General features: G+C 38.7%; 1 protein-coding gene across 3 annotated transcripts in view; it reads right to left on the bottom strand.

Moving 5' to 3' along the window:
* Positions 1-7,043: 7,043 nt before the first annotated feature.
* CAPN7 (calpain 7) overlaps positions 7,044-20,867 on the bottom strand; it is a 36,371-nt gene continuing 22,547 nt past the window's right edge. For all 3 annotated transcript variants that reach the window (XM_027872375.1, XM_027872376.1, XM_027872377.1), the window contains 10 exons: positions 20,047-20,167; positions 17,216-17,360; positions 16,974-17,073; positions 14,550-14,685; positions 13,802-13,877; positions 11,362-11,507; positions 9,733-9,795; positions 8,983-9,113; positions 7,818-7,910; positions 7,044-7,728 (listed from right to left, as the gene is read on the bottom strand). In XM_027872375.1, coding sequence (XP_027728176.1) covers positions 7,584-7,728; positions 7,818-7,910; positions 8,983-9,113; positions 9,733-9,795; positions 11,362-11,507; positions 13,802-13,877; positions 14,550-14,685; positions 16,974-17,073; positions 17,216-17,360; positions 20,047-20,167 — 1,156 coding nt within the window. In that variant the 3' untranslated portion in view covers positions 7,044-7,583. The remainder of the gene's footprint in view (positions 7,729-7,817; positions 7,911-8,982; positions 9,114-9,732; positions 9,796-11,361; positions 11,508-13,801; positions 13,878-14,549; positions 14,686-16,973; positions 17,074-17,215; positions 17,361-20,046; positions 20,168-20,867) is intronic.

Here is a 20,867-nt window from a genome sequence, read left to right as displayed (position 1 = left end):
AGACAATGGGCTGCACTTCCAGCCTCTGTCAGCTCTGTGGGGGGGTGGGGTGGAGATTTCGTGTCCAACCTTCTAGTCTCTGGGACTGTCTAGGATCACCTTCGAGGAGCTAGTAGCCCAAAGAAGCAACATTACAATCAATAGTCTGCGTAACTACACAGCTGCCCCTTATCCTTGCTTTCCGTTAAGGGCTTAAATCCTCCACCTGCTTCCTTTAATCTGGAATCCCAAAGCAGTGAGGCACGGGTCCCATGCCCTGCCCTGTTCTTTATAAGAATCATTTTAAATGCTCGGCAATCAAGACAAGGGGGTTATGTCTAAAACGCACATGGATCTCTCCTGGTTCGTTTTATACCCAGCTGGAAACACCACAGGACCGAGTAGCTTGTGCGTTCCATCACAAAATGACAAGCTATAGAGAAGTAATAAAGCTCAGTATGGAATTGCCAGATAATGGCCCACCCCAAAACTGAACATAACATAGTACTGCCAGGACATGGATTGCGAGCTGGAAGTGACCTAGCGGTCCTCCAGTCCAGCACTTTGACTTTATGGGGGAGGAGCCCAAGGCCCAGAGCAAGCTTTCACACTGGTCACTTCCCTTCTGTGGGCCCATTTCCTCACCTGTAAAATGAGAGCTGAACTATGGGAGTCTCTCCTACTCTAAGCCCATCTTCTTTATGACCAGCAGGTAGTAATTCACCAAGTTTAAAAAGCGCCTGTTTGGTATACAACACCAGGCAGTTCACATCCAGAACATGATTTAAAGCTCAGTGACCTAAGGGAAGTCACTTCATCTCGCTGAGCCTCAGTTTCTTTATCTGTAAATGAGGAGGTGGAACGAATTCAATCTCAAAGATCACTTCTAGTCTTAAATTTAAGATCTCCCGATCTCTTCCTGCTCTAACATCTTGAGATCAGACAAGTAAGCAGGTGAGCATCAATAATCTTTAAGGTCTTCTCCAGATCTAAATCCTGGGATCCAAAACCAAGCCTACTGCTACAAGGAAGTACACCTGAACCCTGCTCCCGTCTATTACTCGGGTCACACCAAAGACACAGCGGAGGCTGCGGCGACCTCTTCTCACTCCTTGGGCCTCCATCCCTCCAAGCTTCAGGCCCCTCTTGGCTCTCCCCTCTGCTCATCTCTCACTCAACCTGAGCCCTGGCAGAGGCCCCCATCCTTCTCTTCTCCAGCAGCTGAAAGCCACCCGATTGTGCTGACTGAGCACACAATGAGTTCACGTCACCGGGCTTCCAGGGGGCCGACAGCCTCCAAAGGACACAGGCAGGTGAGCCCTCAGGGACTCGTGAGGCCCTATTCATCACTCCCCTCTGCTCTACACAAGCTCTACCTCGCCGGTGCTCACTGTGACTGCCTCAATGGACCTTTAAAGGAGAACAATGCCTTCCCTTACTGCACCCCACAGAGGAAAGAGGATCTGGAAACGTCAGACTGGAACAGTGACACAGGCGCCAAAGATCTCACAGCACTTAAGTCTACCCTCCTTATTTTACAGATATGTAAACTGAGGCCCAGGGAAGGGATGTGACTGTCCCAAGGCGGCACAGCTGGCACTCAAAGACCTGAACCCAGGTCTTCCTGTCTCGAGGCTGACTTTCTACCCCCTAAGTGACAGTGCCTTTCAATGACTGCCATTTTTTCCAGGTCTAACTGAGGAGGTAGTATAAACCACCTTAGAAGTATTGTGAATCCAATGATTATTGTATCACTTTAATCCCTGTCTATGGTTGAAAAGGACTATGGGAAAAGCGAGACTGACATGAGTGAATGGAAACCTATTTATGAGTTTCCATTTTTGAAAGAGAATAATTGGGATGCCATTCAAAGTAAAGAGCTGGGGGCGAAGGGGAAGGGGCGGATTCCTCTGTGTGAGATCTCTGAGGTGAATCTCCGAGGAGAATCAAGGCACGTTACGGGATTAACCACATTCATGAGAGGTCACTTACTGTCTCAGTCAGTCAAGAACCAAGGAATAAATAACAAGTCTGGTGCAGAAAATCCATGACCTTTGCTCAGAGGAGAAACCTTCAGGCACTTGCTTGAAGACTATTTACTCTCAGTTCACACATATTTGTAACAAGCCTGGTGACCCACTTTCCAAGTTCCCAGCCAATCAGAAGTGGTCAGGAGGAAGTGCCAAAGGTGGCCCACTGATGACTGCAAGAAGCATCAGCTAATGGTGAGGAACCTAGGGCAATGGGGCTGGGGCAAATGGCCCCTGCCTCATCCCTCCAAAGAAGTGTCTGAATCAGGGACACAGTCCCCATAATGATGACCTTGGAGTTAACCCGAAAAGATGAAAATTTTAAGACGGCAGGGTGTGGAGAATCTATCTTCTAAATATTTCCTTTAAAAATGGGCTTTAAAAAGTGTCGGATGCTTTCTAGTTTTGGTGCTTCCTAGACCCCTGGCTCTGTCCTGAGAGGAGAACGAAGGCACCGGCAAGTTAAGGGACTTGTCTGTGGTCACTCCAGTTACGAGGAAATTCTTCCATGAAAAAACCTCCCTCCTCTAAGGTGCAGATAAATGAGCTTCATAAGGAAGTCTCCATCCACGACTTCTTCGGAGAATGGGATCAGCCCTGGCTAAGCGAGCCAAGGGCACCAGCTGGCTCAAGCACCGAGCACCAGTTATGAGGGGAGCAGAAAAAAAGAGAGTAAATGATGACAAACAAGGGTTAGTATAACCATTAGCACCAAGACTGTAAGTTAGAGGGTAGCAAATTGGGAGACTGGTTACAAGGATGTTTTCTATTGCATATTACATGCACGAATCATCTTTCTTAATCTGTTTTGTGTCAGAGACCCCTTTGGCAGCCTGGGGAAGCCTAATGGATACCTTTCTCAGAATAAGGTTGTTAAACGCATGAAATAAAATACAGAGGACTAGACAGGAAACCAACTTAAATGAAATACAGTTATCAAATCTAGAAAAGTTTAAGGAGCTGGGGTTAAGAACCCCTGCTCTCTGTGAAGCCTTTCCTGATGCTGCTAGCTGCTGGGAGCACTCCCTCTGATGCTACCTTGCATTTTTTTATATACTTATGTAGCTACATGTTATATCCCTGGTAGAATGTAAGCTCCTTGAGGGTGGGGACTTGACCTTTTGTCTTTGTGTCCCCAGCATTTGCCACAATGCCTGATATTTACTGACAACTTAGTAATGCCTATGAGTGAAAAAAAGAAAGGTGGGAGAGTGATAAGATAAGTTTAAAGGACTGGATTTAAATGCTGACGGCCCCAAGTACTGCTTGGGTGTGCTTGGGTAAATCACAAGCTTTCTGAGACTCTATTTCTTTATTTGCAGAGTGAGGGGTTGGGCTGAACCTGGTCCCTGGGGTCTTTGCCAGCTCTACAGCTTTGCTCCTGTGAGCTGATGAGAAGCAATAGCTAAAGTGCAGATAGACTCAGGTTAGACTCTCAGCTTCCCACTGCCACACACACTGAGATTCTGTGGGAGTGTCCTCATTTTACAGGCAGAGAAACAATTCAGCAACTTGTCGAATCACACAGCCGGGATTGAATCCATGTACTTAGTTTACAAGTATGTAATACTTCTTGGTAAAGAACCTATGAGGAAAGAGTTTGTTAGGTAAGTGACCAAGAACCATTACAAGCAGGGAACCGAGTGTCAGATCACCCTCCGCTGCAGTGTTAAGCCTAGGGCTTGTGAAGGCAGATAACCCCTCAAGGCAGACCACAGACTGACCCTGCTCTCATCATGGCAATTTCATAGAATCCCAAAGCAGCGCAATTGGGAAGCAATATGTGATCATCTTATTTGACCCTGTAACAGAGGAGGAAATGAGGCCACAGAAGCTAAATGAAGTCACATCATACAGCAAGTTAATTAGAATTCAGATCAACTTTCAGTCCAATTTCCTCATCCTATGTCAGCCAGCAAGAACTGATTAAGGACATACTATATGCCAGGCCCATGCTTAATTTCTTCTTGTTAGAGCCAATGATAATAATAATAATGATAATGATAATAATAATAATAATAATAGCCACTTGTTAGAGCCTGCTATGGAGCAAGTCACTCATCAAATAACACTATAACCAAAAGGAGTTATTTCATTTACTTGTCTTTTGCTTTTCACAAGAAGTCATACGAGCTGGGTGACATTCTTTACCTTCTCTTGTCCACTATCCTCAGTCCACAACTAACCTCTTCTTATCTTCTTACTCATGGGCAAAGTTAGTTTAATTCCTATCCCAGGCTGGAATTACGGAAACAAAAGCAAGTTTAGTACATTTGAATATGCTGCAAAAATTATGTTAAAAAATACATCTTTGATGGGACAATAAATACAAAGGAGATCCTGTGCTAGCACACTATTCTATAAAGACTGATGCTTTAATCAGGTCATCATAGTGAAATTTTAACGAGTTCCCCAACCCCCATCAAAAATATGTCCACAGCCACCTACCACCGCCTACGGTATATCATCTGTGGGTACGTCATCTTCCAGTAGTGATGTGTGACTGTGAGCCCTGGACTCTAAGGAAAGCTCAGTGCCACAGACGCTTTCCAACTGTGGTGCTGGAAAAGACTTTTGAGAGTCCTTTGGGCAACAAGGGATCAAATCAGTCAATACTTAAAAGAAATTAATTCAGACTATTCACTGGAAGGTCAAATACTGAAGCTGAAGCTTAAATACACTGGCCACATAATGAGAAGATGGGGCTCATCAAAAAAGAGTCTGAGGTTGGGAAAGATTAAAGGCAAGAGGAAAGGTGACAGAGGATGAGATGGGTAAATGGTGTCATGGAAGCAATGAACATGAGCTTGGACAGACTTCAGGAGATCATGGAGGGCCTTGGTCCATTGCGGTCATGAAGGGTTGGACACGGATGAACAGCAATCTGTCTCACTTACTACAACAAGAAAGCAGTATTCTCTTGGTATTAGAATTTAAAAGAAAGATATCAGAATGATTGCAGTTGGTAATAAAACTCTTGCTTTAAGAATTCTAAATTTTTTTGCTGTTGCAGTGTGAAAAGAAGGTGCTGCACGTTTCTGGAAAATTCAGGTCCAAAATTACTTTTCTCATCTCAGAATCTTGGTATTTATATGGATTAAGATCAGATCAGTTTAGATTTCAAATTAATCTTCAGGAATGTCTAATGTTCTCCACCCCCCAACTTCATCACAAATACAAAAAAAGGACCAATGAATGGTATTCATCTAATCTCCCAAAATAATTTAAAATAGCTAAAAATATATAAAATATAAAAATATATATAAAATATGATTTAATATAGGATACTAATTTTAAGCTTCTAAAATACTCACTACATTTCAAGAAAGTGTTGTCTAGCGGGCAGAAACAAGCTATGATCATTGAAAAACCAAAAAGAACTAACACACTGTAGCTCCAACAGTCTGAGCTTCTGAGAGCACATAGCAGTCGTGAAAGGATTTGAAACTTAACACAGCCAAACATGGAATGGGAATTGAGAGGCAGAATGTACCATGCTCAATGTTGCTTTTTAAATAACACTAAGTAAGGTAAACTAGTTGCTATATCCCCAAAGTCTCACACAGTGTAACCCGGCTTAACTACTCAGAAGTGCTTGCTAAATTGAAGTGACTCATAAATCCTAAGTTGCAGATAAATTGCTGACCAAAGATCCTCCCCAGGAGTCCCCTACACCAGCCACGTCACAGTGGCCAAGTCTATCCTGATCCAACTCAGATGGTCCATTTTCTGGTGGGGTACCAAATTAGTGTGCATACTACAGTCATGCATGCCAGCTGGAATCCAGAATTGTCAGAAAGCTGAAGGCCACTGCAATCCTAGCTCCTCCAGGTGACTTTTTCACTTTATTTTTGGTACATCGGTCCCATGCGTGGACTAATTAACAGTCTGCCCATCGGACTGGCTCAGTGCCCAGGGGATGCCACTCTTCTCAGAAGCTGGGCACCCACAAAAGTCCTGTCATCATCAGTTCTTCCTAAGCCACCTTGCCTCTCTGAAGTCTCGGCCCCATCTGGATTCCTAATCTAACCTTGCTTCTCTCTGCTTAACGCTACAAGAAGTCAGTGCCACAGCTGCCATGTGCAGAATGGAATAGGTGAGGTAGGGAGAATCTGCCACTTAAATACAAAGACCAAAGGAAGCCTACAAAACGACGAAGAGAGAGACACAAAGAAAGGAGACACATGGCAAGGACAGTCAGGTCGGCAGTCACTTCATTTGAGAACGGGAGAGAAGAGAAGTGCCAAGGCAACAACTGAGCAACAAGAACGGAAAAAAGATACATAAGAAAGGTCCATAAAACAGGCAGTTCAGACTTGTAACAAAAGAAAAAGAGCTGTGTCTACATAACACCTTATGTACAAATACACACACACACACACGTTTATAGATATGTATGTGTCTATGGACGTGTACACACGAGAAGGCCAAGGAAGGGTTAGGTAAGGAGGGGGCTGGCCTCTGGGACGTGCGGGGCAGCCGGGCTTTCAGACAGAGCAGCACTACAACTCTAAGACATGTGCTCAGTGCCTTCCTGACCTCCATACACAGAACAAGGTCACACCAAATTTGTTTCATTAATCTATTAAAATGAAGAACACCCCAGATTCCTCAGGTAAAAGTCCATTAACAGAATAAATCTGTACTCCTAAAATCTAGAACAAGAGTTTTAAGATACCTTTTTAACTAAAAGCATGATCAGAGTTCATTCAAACATGACCCATGGGACTGCCTCTCTTTTAGATTTAACAAGATAGTATATGCAAGAACCATTTTATTTTATACTCAGTTTCTCTAGTTTTAAGTTAAACTGTGCAATTATTCTGAGGGCTGTAATAAACATCTTTTTACTGAAATAAAAAGCCATGTTAATGCCAAACTAAAATGTTCTTACTAATAAGGCAGAGAAAATCTGATTGAGTATAAAATTTTCAAGTTCTTTAAAATCTACAAATCTTCCCAAAGTGATGTCTAGGTAAACACTTGGGAATTTAAAAAAAAACATTAGTGACTAGAAAATTCATTCTTCCTGAATCAAAATAATCACATCAACTTTTATTTAAGCTCTCAATTACATTTTCTTCAAAGTGCTGTTTTCCATGAGACATAACTAAAAAGCATCAAAGTGAGTAGAAAAGAGTATAAAAAATTAAATTGTAATATCTTCATTGTCTCAGAGAGGACTTTGATATTTTCAAACTTGATACGAGACGAACCACAAAGCTGCAATAAGCAAAATATTCCCATTCTTCTATCTACATGATTTCATATAAGACATGTCCCTAACTTAAAAAATTTGCACTGTTTGGCAATTTCATGCTAAGTTTACCAACACCTCTTAAAGCTTCCAAAGCAGTTTATTCTATGATAATACCTGAGCGATAAAACCCTCAGTCATAAATACAGTAAATAATGACAAGTCTAAAGATGGCGACATGATTCATTTTAGTACACAGATACAAAGTCTGACATGACAAGTTGATCTGTAAACTTCCATTCTTGTAGGAATAGAACAGTTTGTATTTGGTGGATGCCACTGGGTCACGTTCAGTACATACTGTAGTGATTTCTCAGTCACTGAAGTTGTGTTACCTTGACAGGAATAACACTATTGAAGTCCAAGAAAAAGGGACCTTCTTGTTTAGGCAAAAAGGTACTAGGGATGATATTGTAGATTCCAGGAGGGACATTTTCCACTTCAAGGTAACAAAATCCACATCTACGATCAAGAAATGACAAAGGTAAGGTTCACAAGACAGGAGAGAAAATACAGTCAAAGAAAAACTAGATTTAAAACGTGAACATTACCTATAATCACCACTGCTCTTCTTCTGAAAGCTTGAAGAGCCAGGATCTCCTACCACTGACACTGTGACAAGTTCAAACCCAACACTATATTGCCTATTATTTTAAAAAGAATGAAATTATTTCCATTATTATATATCCTCAAATAAGTAATAAGCTTGCAATATGGCTACATTTACAGTATGGATGTACTGTTAAGCAATCAAGAGCTATGAAAGAGCTAGAATTCAGAAAAACCTGCATACTGTTTTTGCATTTAATTATACAAATGTCATTTATACCACGAGTCTGTCAGGATTAACATTATTCAATTCACTTTATAAGAGACTGCTTTTTTGCCCCTTAATATATGAGTGTTGATTAAATTATTTAAAGGATGAGAAGATGGCTGGCAACTATTTCAAAAATAAAATAAATAACACATACCAATCTATTTGGATTATCTTTTTAAAAACCTTAACTGAAGGGGCAGCTAGGTGGTACACTGGATAGAGAGCTCCAGCCTTGGAGTCAGGAGGACCTGAATTCAAATGCAGCCTCAGACACCTGACACTTAATAGCTGTGTGACCCTGGGCAAGCCACTTAATCCCAAATGCCTCACAAAAAAGCAACAAATAAATAAATAAAAATTAACTCTTTAAGTCACTTAACCCCAATTGCCTCACAAAAAACACCACCACAACAAAAAAATCCCACACATACACAAAAAAAAAACCCATCCTTAACTGAAAATGTAACAATACCAGATAACAACATAAAACTTAAAAGTAACTACATTATAAGCTTTTGAACAGTGAGGGACACTGTCTACTTTTTTGTGTTCAAAATGCCTTGTGCAGAGGATGAAATCCACAAGTCCTGAAAGATCTCAGCTTAACCCACAGCTATCAATTCAATTCAACTCAATTCATCAAGCGCTTTCTACAATCTGGGCACTAGGCTGGGTATGGGGGACACAAAGGAAAGAATAAGATAAGACAAAATCTCAAGCATTTTATATTCTGAGTTGCATATGAACAATGTCTTATTGGTTTTAGAAAAATAATATTAAAACAACAGAATATTAGCAACTTCTTTTGAATTATTTCTTAAGTCAGGCACACCCTAAACCGTATTTATGTTAATATTTCAATTTTATTAATGCATTGCAAAGTCCTCTAAACAAACCTTGGTCCTCTTAGCTCAATCAGTAGTGGCCCAGCCTTTTCTATCTGGAATTGGTAGATGGGGTTATTTCTGTGGGAATCCCTGAAGTTCCCACATCCTCCAGCACTCTGACCTTTCCACTGTCCATTAATCTTAAAAAAAAAAAGAAAAAAAAGAAAAAACCAAACCAACAATAAAATACTTCAGTATAAATTTCATTGATAAAGTCTGATGAATACATATGAGATTTTCCTATATTCCCAAATTTCTCTTTGAAAATGATTCCTGTCTATGCTTGGGGAAATGAGAGGGAAAACCAACAAGGCTTCTCTGCCTCATCTCTGCCTTGTTGAAACTGCAGTTATCTAAGTCCAGTTCAGGCTCCTCCACAAAGATTTTCCTGAGCTCCCCAGCCAAAAGGGATCACCCCTTCTCTGAAGTGTTACACATTTTGTATCATCACATTTTACTTTGAATCACATTTATCTGGGTACATGTTTTATCTTCCTGACTGGGTAATGTTTTGAGGGTTAAGTCTTATGCATCTTCGTATTTCTTCTAGTAATTTATGCATAGTAGATGCTCAAGCAATGCATGCTGAATAAATTAAAATTCAACACAATTGGAACAGATGAGGAACTATCTTTTGTATTTATTCTTTCCTTCTCATTTTCATAGCTACCACCCTAGTCCAGGTATAATCATGGCACACCTGGACTAACAATGTTGTAAGATATAAATAACACTGACTGAAAGAAGCATTTTACTTACCCTTTTTGATACAATATATGGTGTAGGAATCTTTGAAAAAGTGAACTTACATGCTGAATACACCTAGGTTGAAAAAAGAAAAGTTATATAAAACTGCTGTGCAAATAAACTTTTTACTTATAAAATTCTTTAAAAATTTAAACTGAATTTCCTATTTGGAGTGTCACAATCTAGATGAAACAGTTTCTATTAACTGGTTACTGCTGGCTCATTTTAGGTTAATAGGTTAATAGCAGGGCTGCAAAAGGCTCACAGAGTATCGGCTTTGTCAAAAAGGTTACGGCGATACGCAGGCCTCCAGCAGACTCTTACTACCCCTTACTGTAGATCTTCTCAATGACTAGAAGCTAAAAAGATGTGGATTCACCCAGCCTCCAAGTGGGCAGGGACCTCAAAGGTTGGAACCAGAAGAAGAATCCCTCTAAAACACATTCTCACTTGTGACTATTCAGCCTTTGCTTAAAAAATTCCAATGAGGGGAACCCACTTTTGGGGGTAGTCCCTTCCACACTGGGATAGCTCTGTCACAAAGTTTCCCCCTTATATTAAGCCTAAATTTGGGGTTTTGTACCTTCCACCCATGGCTCCTACCTTCTGGAGGCAAACAGGTCTGATCCATCTTCACAAGACAGTCCCTCAAATTCCTAAGGAAAGCTAACACCTCGGCCCTCCCTCAAGCCCCTCCCAATCTTCTCTAAGGTGAACAGCCCGAGTTCCTTTAGTTGACCTTTATGGGTCGGGATCCTCAGACTCTTCACTATCCCGAGAGCCTTCCTCGGGATGGACTCGCCAATTTCCTTCTACTCAAATGTAGCATTTACTAGACACAGGCTGACCTGGGCAGAGTGACAGCTGGACCACCACAAGAGACCTGAGTTCAGATCTGGAACTTGCCACTTAACCAGACTTTCGCAAGACATTAACCTCTCTGAACATCAGTTTCTTCATCCATGACAATATTTGTATTGAAACCTCAAACAGCTAGTATGAGGATCAAATGAGATAATAATGATATAAAAGTAGCTTGTGACTGTGAAGTGAGTGTTATATAATCACTGCTGCGGATTTAAAAATTGAACTTACAAAGGCTATTACAAAATGAACTTTAGAGAAATTTGTTCTGAGAAATACAAAATCCATCAAAATAAAGCACAATATTAAATTTTTTTTCTAAAAAAGCTACTGAATTGCAGTACAGAAAGATACTACTGCTTAATTTTTAGAAATGAAACATTCTTTATTCCCCCAATCCAAATGGGTCTGGTAACAAACTGTGCATCTTCTGTCTGACAATAATAGCTAGGATTTATATAGCACCTACTATGTGTTGGGCACCGTGCTAAGCAGCTTAGCTCAGTTCTGAGCAGCTCAGCATCAGGCGAGACACTGGGGGTGAACTTGCTGGCCAGTCCAACTAAGAACAGCATCACTAAGAGAGACCACAATCTGCTTCAGTGGAAGAAACACACAAACACATCCCTGTGAAATCACAGACCCTTCAAGGTCTGGCATTTCTCCCAATCATCTGCTTACAAAGAGCGCAGCACTTTTTCCAACCAAAACAACAACATGCCATCTGGCTGACATTCCTTTATCCCATCCCATTGTGCCAACACAGACCAAACGTACCCTGACTGTGTAGTGAATGGTGTTCTGTTTCTCGTACTGAGACACCACTAGTGTAAAGGTGTGAGGCCCTGGAGTTGTCAGCTTTATCTTCGTTAGATAGTGGGGGCTATTGATACGGATTCCATCAATATATGGAGGTGGGTCAGCTGGGGAAAAAACAAGATGTGCTTAGAAACATACATACTTAACTTCAGGTTTATTTTTATAGTCAGTTTGACGTTCAGTCAGATGTCCATTCACGACAGGATCAAATCTACTAAATTCTGTGGTTTTATACAATAGTTGTACTGAAATTGACTAGTGCAAAACGTGGCAGTACAAAACAGCCGAAAGTAATTATTTTGAAATATATTCAAAGACAAACAACAGCTGCGATTTATACTACAGTAAATTCTGACAGCATTAGTTTATCAATGTTGCTTTATAAGATAAAAATCTTTAAAACATGTGTATTTTACTCCACACATGCTGTTCCAGGTCCATTCGAAGTAAATCATTCTACTAGCCCCACCAGTTCTCCCTTCTCAGGGTTCAGTTTAAAGACAGTATGATCTATTAAAAGAGCCTGGAACTGGGCACCAGGAAGCTTGGCATACAGTCCTGGCTTTTGCCACTAGGCAAAAGAAACTCTTAAAAACATTTTTTTATTTGAGTATCACAACAACCCTGTGACCTGAGGTTTTATTCCCATTTCAAAGATGAGGAAATTGAGGGTTGGAGAGATTAAATACCTTTCTCCCTGTCTCACAGCTACTAACTGTGAGAGTTCGACTTTTGGATGTGTCCGGGATGTTTTTTGACACTTTATTTCTAAGAATCCATAAGCATTAATTAAGAGCCTACTACTAAATGCCAAAGACTGGGCATGTGCTGGGCTACAAAGACAAAAAATAAACAGCCTCTGTCTTCAAGGAGCACTCTTCCCCCCACCCCCACTCTTTCTCTCTCTCTCTCTGAGCTAGCTACAAGGTAATGTGAGGGGTGAAGGTGCTCAAGACCAGGATTCTAAAATCCTGAGGTGAGGAGGAAATCCATGCAGGGAGGAGGCCTGAATCTTGTTCAAAGGAAAACAATGCTGTTGGTGAACAGTAAGAGGCTCAATTCGACTAGAACAGAGAATGGATGATGGGCAAAACTTATGAATACTGGAAAAGTGGACTAGAACTGGAATATGAAGAATTTTAAATATCAGAGACATTTGTTTTTTATCTTAAGAGGTGACAGGGAGTCACTGGAACTATCTGACCAGAGGAATGACATGGTCATGTCTGCATCTAAAAAATATCACCTTGGCAGCTGGATGGAGAATGGATTAGAGAGAGGACAGATAGAACGCAATGAGACCAATTAGGAAGTTACTGAAATGATCCAGGCAACAGGTGATGAGTGTCCAAACTAAGGTAGTCCTACGAGTAGAGAAGAGTCAGATACAAGAGACGTTGAAGAGGTAGAATAGACAAACCTGACATGACTGGATGGGGGGGGTAGTGAGGAGAGGGTGAGGGAGAATGAGGAGTCCAGGATGACTTCAAGGTTGTGAATATGGATAATAGGAAGGACGGTGGTGCCACTGACACGAATAAGAGATTTAGAAAGAAGAATGAATTCTGTTTTGGACATACTAAGTTTGAGATGCCTACAGAACATCCATCTGGAAACGTCCAAAAGGCAGCTGGTAATACAGTAACAGAGCTCAGGAGAAAGACTGGGGTTATATATACAGATCTAGGAGTCATCAGCAAATAGGTGATCATTTAACTCCTGGGAGCTCATGAGGCCACCAAGAACAAATAGAGAGAAAGAAGAAGAGGGCCCATGACAAAGCCTCCAAGTCCATTCAGTCAGGGGAAGGGCCACGAATGATGAGCCGGCAATGGAGAAGTGGGGAGGATCACAACCCCTAGCTTCCTTTAAAGCACAGCTCAGGGATGACATGCTTTTGGGGACGTCACTTCTTTTTCAGATGCTTATGAACCATTCCTTCAGTAACAGTCATGGATCTTGCTGGAGTACACTAGCCTATATTTTAAAGATTCTATTCCCACCCCCCACTACTACTTTTTTTTTTTTCTTAAAGAGTAAGGCTTTGCCTTTCCCTACTCCTGAGGGCACTATTCTTCATTTCCTTTTAAGCTATCTTAGGTGTACAGTATTATAATGAGCAGAGTATGGAAAACGGAAATATTGGCTACTTGTAAAAGGAGGCAGAAGATAATTGCCATTACAAGTGATGATGGTTGAAACCCAAGATGGTATTTCATGATTTCTCAGGGACAGGGACTAGTCACAGTTAAGAGGTAAAAACAAAACAAAACAAAACAGGGATATCTCAATTCTTAGCTAAATTAATAGTATTTTTACTTTTCTCTCTACAGAACAAAATGATATTATTTTTCTCTGATGGAAAACCACACAGATATAAATATCTCAGCAAACATACCTGGGTAGTAAATTCTTTTCCCGTCACTCTTATATACTACCATTGTGATAAATTCTCGATTGTTTGCAAAATCATCCTAAAAAACAAATAGTGGGTTCTACTATAATATGGCAAAAAAAAAAATGAATATATTTATAAGAAAACCTACATTTTAAATCACAAAATCTTAAAAATGATGAAAATTTACATATTTAAACATAATTCCTGGCCCTTTAGTAAACAAATGAATACATTTAGAGGTAAACTGCTGATTATTTCATAAAAATCACTACACTGGCAGAGGCAATATTTAATAGCATCATGGTATCCTAAAAAAAGAATAAGCTCACTCTAGAGAATTTATTCTCTATAGAATCAGAATAATTCACTGTTTTTAAATCTACTTTAAAATACTTCACTGTTTAACTACTTAAGGTTTAATAAACAAAGCAATATAAAAAGCCACCAGAGAGAAGAAAAAAAATCCTACACTCTATTCTTTAGAGAGTACTTATACAAAATTTGAGAGTTAATATCTCAGTAAACTGTAAATGCCATTCTTTAGAGAAAAATATTAATTGGTTCAAAGAATCCTTTTAGGGCACAACTGGAAATTAAATCAGTTGTGATTAAAATAAATGGCCCCATTTGTAGAAATTTAAGGCAAGCTCTAAACAGGAAATTAGAATAAATCGCATCTTTATCCACACAGTACAATTGTACTCTTCAATAAACCACTTCTTGGATGACTGAGCAAGGTTATGGGTACCTTGTCAGTTATGTGTCTACTGAGCAGAACCCAGACCGCAGCGCCACCTTGTGGACAGTGAATTTCCAGTTTATATTGGGGATTGTTTGCCAGGCTGTACACATCTTTCACAGGCCCGTGCTTAGCATCCCAAGTACTGAAAAAAGAAATTTGAAAATGGTGATATAATTCTTATAGATGGTGATATAATTTCTTATAGAACTGAGAAGACAACATTAAATTTCAACTATAAAGCAATGTAAGTGAATAAGGCACAACAAGGCAAAGAAAATGAAAAATTCCAAGTGGTAGGCATGTGGTAAAGAATTCAAGTGTTGGCCATAGAGAAGAAAAACTGTTCTCCCTAAAATATCAGTTGTAAAAATCTTTAACAAAAAAATATGGAGACAATATCAATGTCAGGACTTTTAAAATATGCTGAAGTTTTATAATGATGAAACTGTAGATGGTATACTTGGAGAATCCTAGAGAATTAACTAAAAAACTAGTTGAAATAATTTATATCTTTAGCAAAGTTGCAGGTTATAAAATGAATCCACATAAATTATCAGAATTTCTATATATTATCCAAAAAATTTAGCAGCCAACAGATAGAGAAATTCCATTTAAAACAATTACAGTATAAAATACTTGGAGTTTACCTGCCAAGACAAACCCAGGAATTATATGAGCACAATTACAAAACATTTTTCACACAAATAAAGTTGGATCTAAACAACTGGAAAAATATTAATTTCTCACAGGTAGGCCAAGTCAATATAATAAAATGACAATTTTATCTAAACTAATTTACTTATTCAGTGCTACACTAATCAAACTACCAAAAATTCATTTCATAGAAAAAAATAATAATTCATTTGGAAGAACAAGAGAATTTAAAAAATGTGAAGGAAGGTGGTGCTTAGCTATACCAAATCTCAAAGTGTATTATAAAGCCATCAAAACAATCTGGTACTGGCTAAGAAATAAAATTGTGGATCAGTGGAATAGATTAGGCACATCATACACAATAATAAATAACCACAGTAATTTAGTGTTTGATAAACACAAAATTAGGCTTTTGGGTCAAGAATTCACTAAATAACAAAAATTGCTGGGAAAATTGGAAAGCAATTTGGCAGATAACTTGGTAGACCAATATCTCACATCATACACCAAGACAAGGTCAAAATGGGGACATGATTTAGACATAAAGGGCGATACCACAAGCAAATTAGGAATCATGGAATACTTTACCTGACACATCTATGGTTAAGACTGAATAAGAGATAGCATAATGGGATATAAAATGGATAACACTGATCACATTAAGTTAAAGTTTTTACAAAGAAAACCAATGCATCCAAGATTAGGAAAAAAAAAAGCAGAAAACTAAGAAAAAAAATTTATAGCAAGTTTCTCTGATAAAGGCCTCATTTCTCAACTATATAGAGAATTGAAACAAATTTATAAGAATTCAAGTCATTCCCTAATTGATGAATGGTCAAAGGATATGAACAGGCAGTTTTCTCATGAAGAAATCAAAGCTACAGTCATATGAAAAAACGTTCTAAATCACTATTGACTACAGAAATGCAAATTAAAACAACTCTGAGGTACCACCTTACACCTGTCACACTGGCTAACATGAGAGAAAAGGAAAATGACAAATGTTGGAAGGGATGCGGGAAAATTGGGACACTAATGCACTACTGATGGAGCTGTGAACTGATCCAACCATTCTGGAGAGCAATCTGGACACCAAAAGTGCTATAAAACTGCATACCCTTTGATCTAGAAGTACCACTACGAGGTCTGTGCTCCAAAGAAATTTTTAAAAAAGGAAAAGGACTCACATGTACAAAAATAATTAGCTCTTTCTGTGGCGGCAAAAAAATCGGAAATTGAGGGGATGCCCATCAATTGGGGGATGGCTGAACAAGTTGTGGTATGTGATTCTGATGGAATACTATTGTGCTATAAGAAATGATGAGCAAAATGCTTTCAGAAAAACCTGGGAAAACTTAAATGAACTGATGCAAAGTGAAGTGAGCAGAACCAGGAGAACACTGTACACAGTAACAGCAATATGATCAATTGTGAATGACTTAACTATTCTCAGTAATACAATGATCTAAGACAATTCTGAAGGACTCATGATGAAAAATGCTATCTATCTCTGGAGTCTAAATGCAGATGGAAACATACTTTTTACTTTCTTTTATTTTTCTGTCTGTGTTTTCTTTCACAATATGAGTAATATGAAATTATATTTTGCATGACTATACATGTATAACCTATATCAAAATGCTTGCCTTCTCATGCAAAGGAAATGGGAGGGAGGGAGAGAATTTGGAACTCAAATTTTAAAAAAAGGAATGCTAAAATCATTTTTACATGTAATTGGGGAAAAAAATGAAATATTAATTAAAAAAACTAACAAACCTGTGAATACATGTTGATTCCCTAAAAAGACCTGGATTCCAACTCAAATAAATCACATCAAAATATTGGCACAGATCCTCCCAAGAGATCCAGAAAATACCTGAAAATTAAATGTTGCCTAGAGTTAATTTAGTGAAAAAATACTGGTTATGTTTTCATGCACTAGTTAAATACATTTTAAGCTGGCTAAGCATGAATAACTACATTTCAAAATGGTGATTCATTACTCTTATTATTACTACCATTGTCTATTTTCTGGGCTGTTCTTGGATCAAAATTTAAGTATTTTTGTAGCTCAGGAGTCCAGTCTCTCAGATCATTTTCACTGTATCTTCCCTTCCAACGTAAATGACTCCAGGGGTTTTTCAACTGGATAAATTGCAGACCCTACAGAAAGGAATACAAAGATTCATTTCCAAAGGAACAATGAGCTCAGCCACATTTATTCAAGTTAATTTAAAAAACTGCCACTAGCTGCTTATTCAAAATCCATTTTTCAAGGGCTCCATTCTAAAGCTTCTTTCCTCTAAGCCACCCTCCGCACATGTCTACCAACCTCATCTTTTAGAGGCTTTGTCAGGTCAAAATCCAGTCCCAAAACCTCCAATGGCTTCCTGCTTTATTCAAGTTTACTCAGCCTGGCATCCAAGCTGTTTCATTATTTGGCCTGTTTTATTTTTCATCATTTTTAAATACTCAGCTTTCTGCAGATTAAGCCAATCCTATTTCTACCTTTGTGCATCTTCTGCACAAGTTGTTCTGTTCAACATAGCCTCTTCTCCATCTACTCTATTTCTAAAAAGTAATCAAGCAGCTTACTCAGTTCACTATCTACAATCAGTTCTAGTCTTACTTCCTCCACTAATTCTTTTCTGACCACTCCAGTTTTCATTGATCTCTCCCCTCTATGATTACATAATACTTATAATTTGTACTACAGGATTTAACTTAATTAGCTATTCTTATGCAATTTGCTATTGTTTCATATGTATCAATCTCACCTCTCTAATGTAGACTGAATGCTCAGAATGCTAGGGCAGAGACCTAAGTCACTTATTCTACATTGTTCAGAGTGGAAGTATGCTTACTTGAATAGTTGCCTTTTGTTACCTAATCCCACAATAGAAGTGACACAGAGTTCTAGCAAGTTATGCCAGTAGTGGAGTTCTGGCAGGTTCCACTATGCTGGAAATGTTTCTAATAGGAACTTATGTCTGTTTTCCAAGAATAAGGCTATAGAAGGAGAGACTCATCACCAGTAGGCTTGCTGCTATTTATAAAGTCTTTGGCCAAGGCAATCCATAAAAAAAGTAAAATACGAAGTGTTCCTCCTCAGTCTTACCCTTCAGAAAAGGGAGCTGTCAGTACTCTAAATGTGTGATGCTTGTTCAATCATCACACTGACATATTATTGGAGGAGGTAAATCATAAATGAAGCCAGAATATGGAAAGGAGATTGCAGCTAAATGGAAATATAGCTCATAGGTTCTCTCTTGAAAGACTAGATAGAGTTGATTTTATCATGTATCTAAGGGCAGTAAGAAACATTTTATGGAACATATTCATCTTTTCCTTGCAGTGCTCAAGGTATCTGCAAAAAAGATCACTGTGACAATTACCAAAGTTTATGTTTATTGGACGTGGAGGACAAGAGTACAGAAATTCTACAAAGAAGTCAATTAATACTCACCACATTAAATCAACATATACTTTAATATTCACTAGTTTCAATGCAAAGGTACATAAAGGAAAGATGATGAAAAATTCTGGGAAATATGGCTAAGGATTAAGAAATGAAGTGAAAGAGCCCAAAGGTTTGTAGATTGATGGACAGAAATTTCATGCTTTTATTGTAAATACTGTCTTCAATAAAAGAGTTGGGAGGCAGTGGACACGGTGAGTGCCCCAAATGGCATATAACATTAAATTGATAAGAAACAACTGATTATCGAAGTGGAAATCATTTGTGAACCAGCTGTCTGTATAGATAAAGACAATCAACTAATTAGAACAAAATCAATACTAAATTAGAAAAAAATAAAAATGAATAGATAAGGTATACAACAAATACAGCTCTAACCTGATCTATTTAAGTAAGCTAGAGAGGTTAGAAAATAAGATGTGGAATAAAAATACTTATTAGGCACATGCTACCACCTCCCCAAAAGTTTAAATGATATAAGGAAATCAACAAGGAGGTGAAAAAAACCAGTAAGGAGAAAAATATGGCAGCCAAGGTAGTACTGATTTAGAATATACCCTCCTATGCAAGAACTTATGGAGGAGAATGATGGACCATCATAACCTACATAACTTCAAAACAGCAAGAAAAAGAGGAGGAAGAAAGAGATCCAATTAAGACAGGATAATGTTTCTTTAGAATAAAACAGATGCTTAACGAAAGGTTGGCTATACTTTTACTCTCTCTCCAAGTCTGTAAAAATGCTGTCCTGACTTTCATGGAGGTTTTCCCTATGTCCTTGAGCATTCCTCCTCCATCATTTTGTATTTACAGGACTTCTCTGTGTAAGTTGTATCTCCCAAAAGAACACAAGCTTCTTAATTATTTTGTGTTTGTTTTTCTATCTCTAGCACTCAGCAGGTACTTAAACATTTAATGAACTGGTTTGAATTCAGGGGCCAGGCTCTCAATTGTCTGGAATGCAATTCTATTTCCTATTCCTTCTTTCTCTTAATCCCCAGCATGAGGTCAGTAGTTAAGACATGAAAAGTAGGCAAGTTCTTCACTCTGCCCATGCTGATAACTGACAGCTGGAAGGAACTTTAGAGATTTTCTATACTCCAATTTTATAGATGAAGAAACCTGAGGCTGGGGGGGGGGGGGTGACTTGCCCAAGATCACACATGTGGAAGTCAGTATTTAAACCTAGGTTCCCTGACTCCAGATCCAGTATCTTCCCATCTCATCTGCCTCTACTATGGTCTAAATTATTATACCTATTATAAATTATACCTATTATGGTCTAAATTTTTTCAATATACCATTTGATTGTCCTTTTACATCCAATAACACATTTTTTAATGGAAAGAAACAAATATTTCAACTCAAAACCTTGTATTCTCTAATATCCAAAACAGCATACGCATGTGTAGGCACCAAACCCCACTTCTCTCCTTCCTCTTCAGACATCACTCCAGTAGCTGTGGTGATAAGAACATCCCCTTTGTGAAATCTGGAAGAGCATCAAAAGGGAGGGGGGTGATTAAGGGAAATCATACAAAAGTCAAAGACTATCCTACCTAAAGACAAGAAATTCTCACAAATTTAGAATTGGCACAAAATGTTCTCTAAAAATGCACAAACAAAAAAAAAATGTAAAGACATCTCTAGAAGTTAACACCTCTTACGCAACATGTCAAACAGAACAGAATCTTCAGAGTTCAATTTAACAAACTTTAAATAAAGGCCTCCCTTTTGAGAAGCATTGTGATGATATAGAAAGGATGCTGTTCTTGCTATCAGAAAGCTTGAATTGGAATCCTAGCTCTAACATTTCCTTGGGAAACGACACAATGTCTCTGAGTCACTGTTTCCTTGTCTCTAAAATGGAACTTATTTGTACCCCCATATTGGCTCAGTGTGAGGAAAGCCTTCCATAAATCCTAAAGCAAGATATACATAGGGATTATTACTGTCACTGAGAGGAAGGGGGGGGGATCTTAGAAATCATCTAGTCTACTCTCCTTTCACAGATGACAACCCAAGGTTAAGAGACAGTGAAGTGATTTGCCCCATGGCCTAACATATTTTTTTTTAAACACTGAAGTCTCTGCCTTATATGTTTTATGATTTTAACTGCTTGTTAAGAATTATAAAAAACTGTGATCTTTAAGAAGGAAAACCAAACTTGAATGTCAAATATTCAAAAGTCT

The sequence above is a fragment of the Vombatus ursinus genome, unplaced genomic scaffold, assembly GCF_900497805.2.
Source record: "Vombatus ursinus unplaced genomic scaffold, bare-nosed wombat genome assembly UNPS02014799.1, whole genome shotgun sequence".
Classification (NCBI taxonomy): Eukaryota; Metazoa; Chordata; class Mammalia; order Diprotodontia; family Vombatidae; genus Vombatus; species Vombatus ursinus.
Note: the sequence above shows the minus strand (reverse complement) of the source record. Positions and strands in the feature narration are given on the sequence as shown.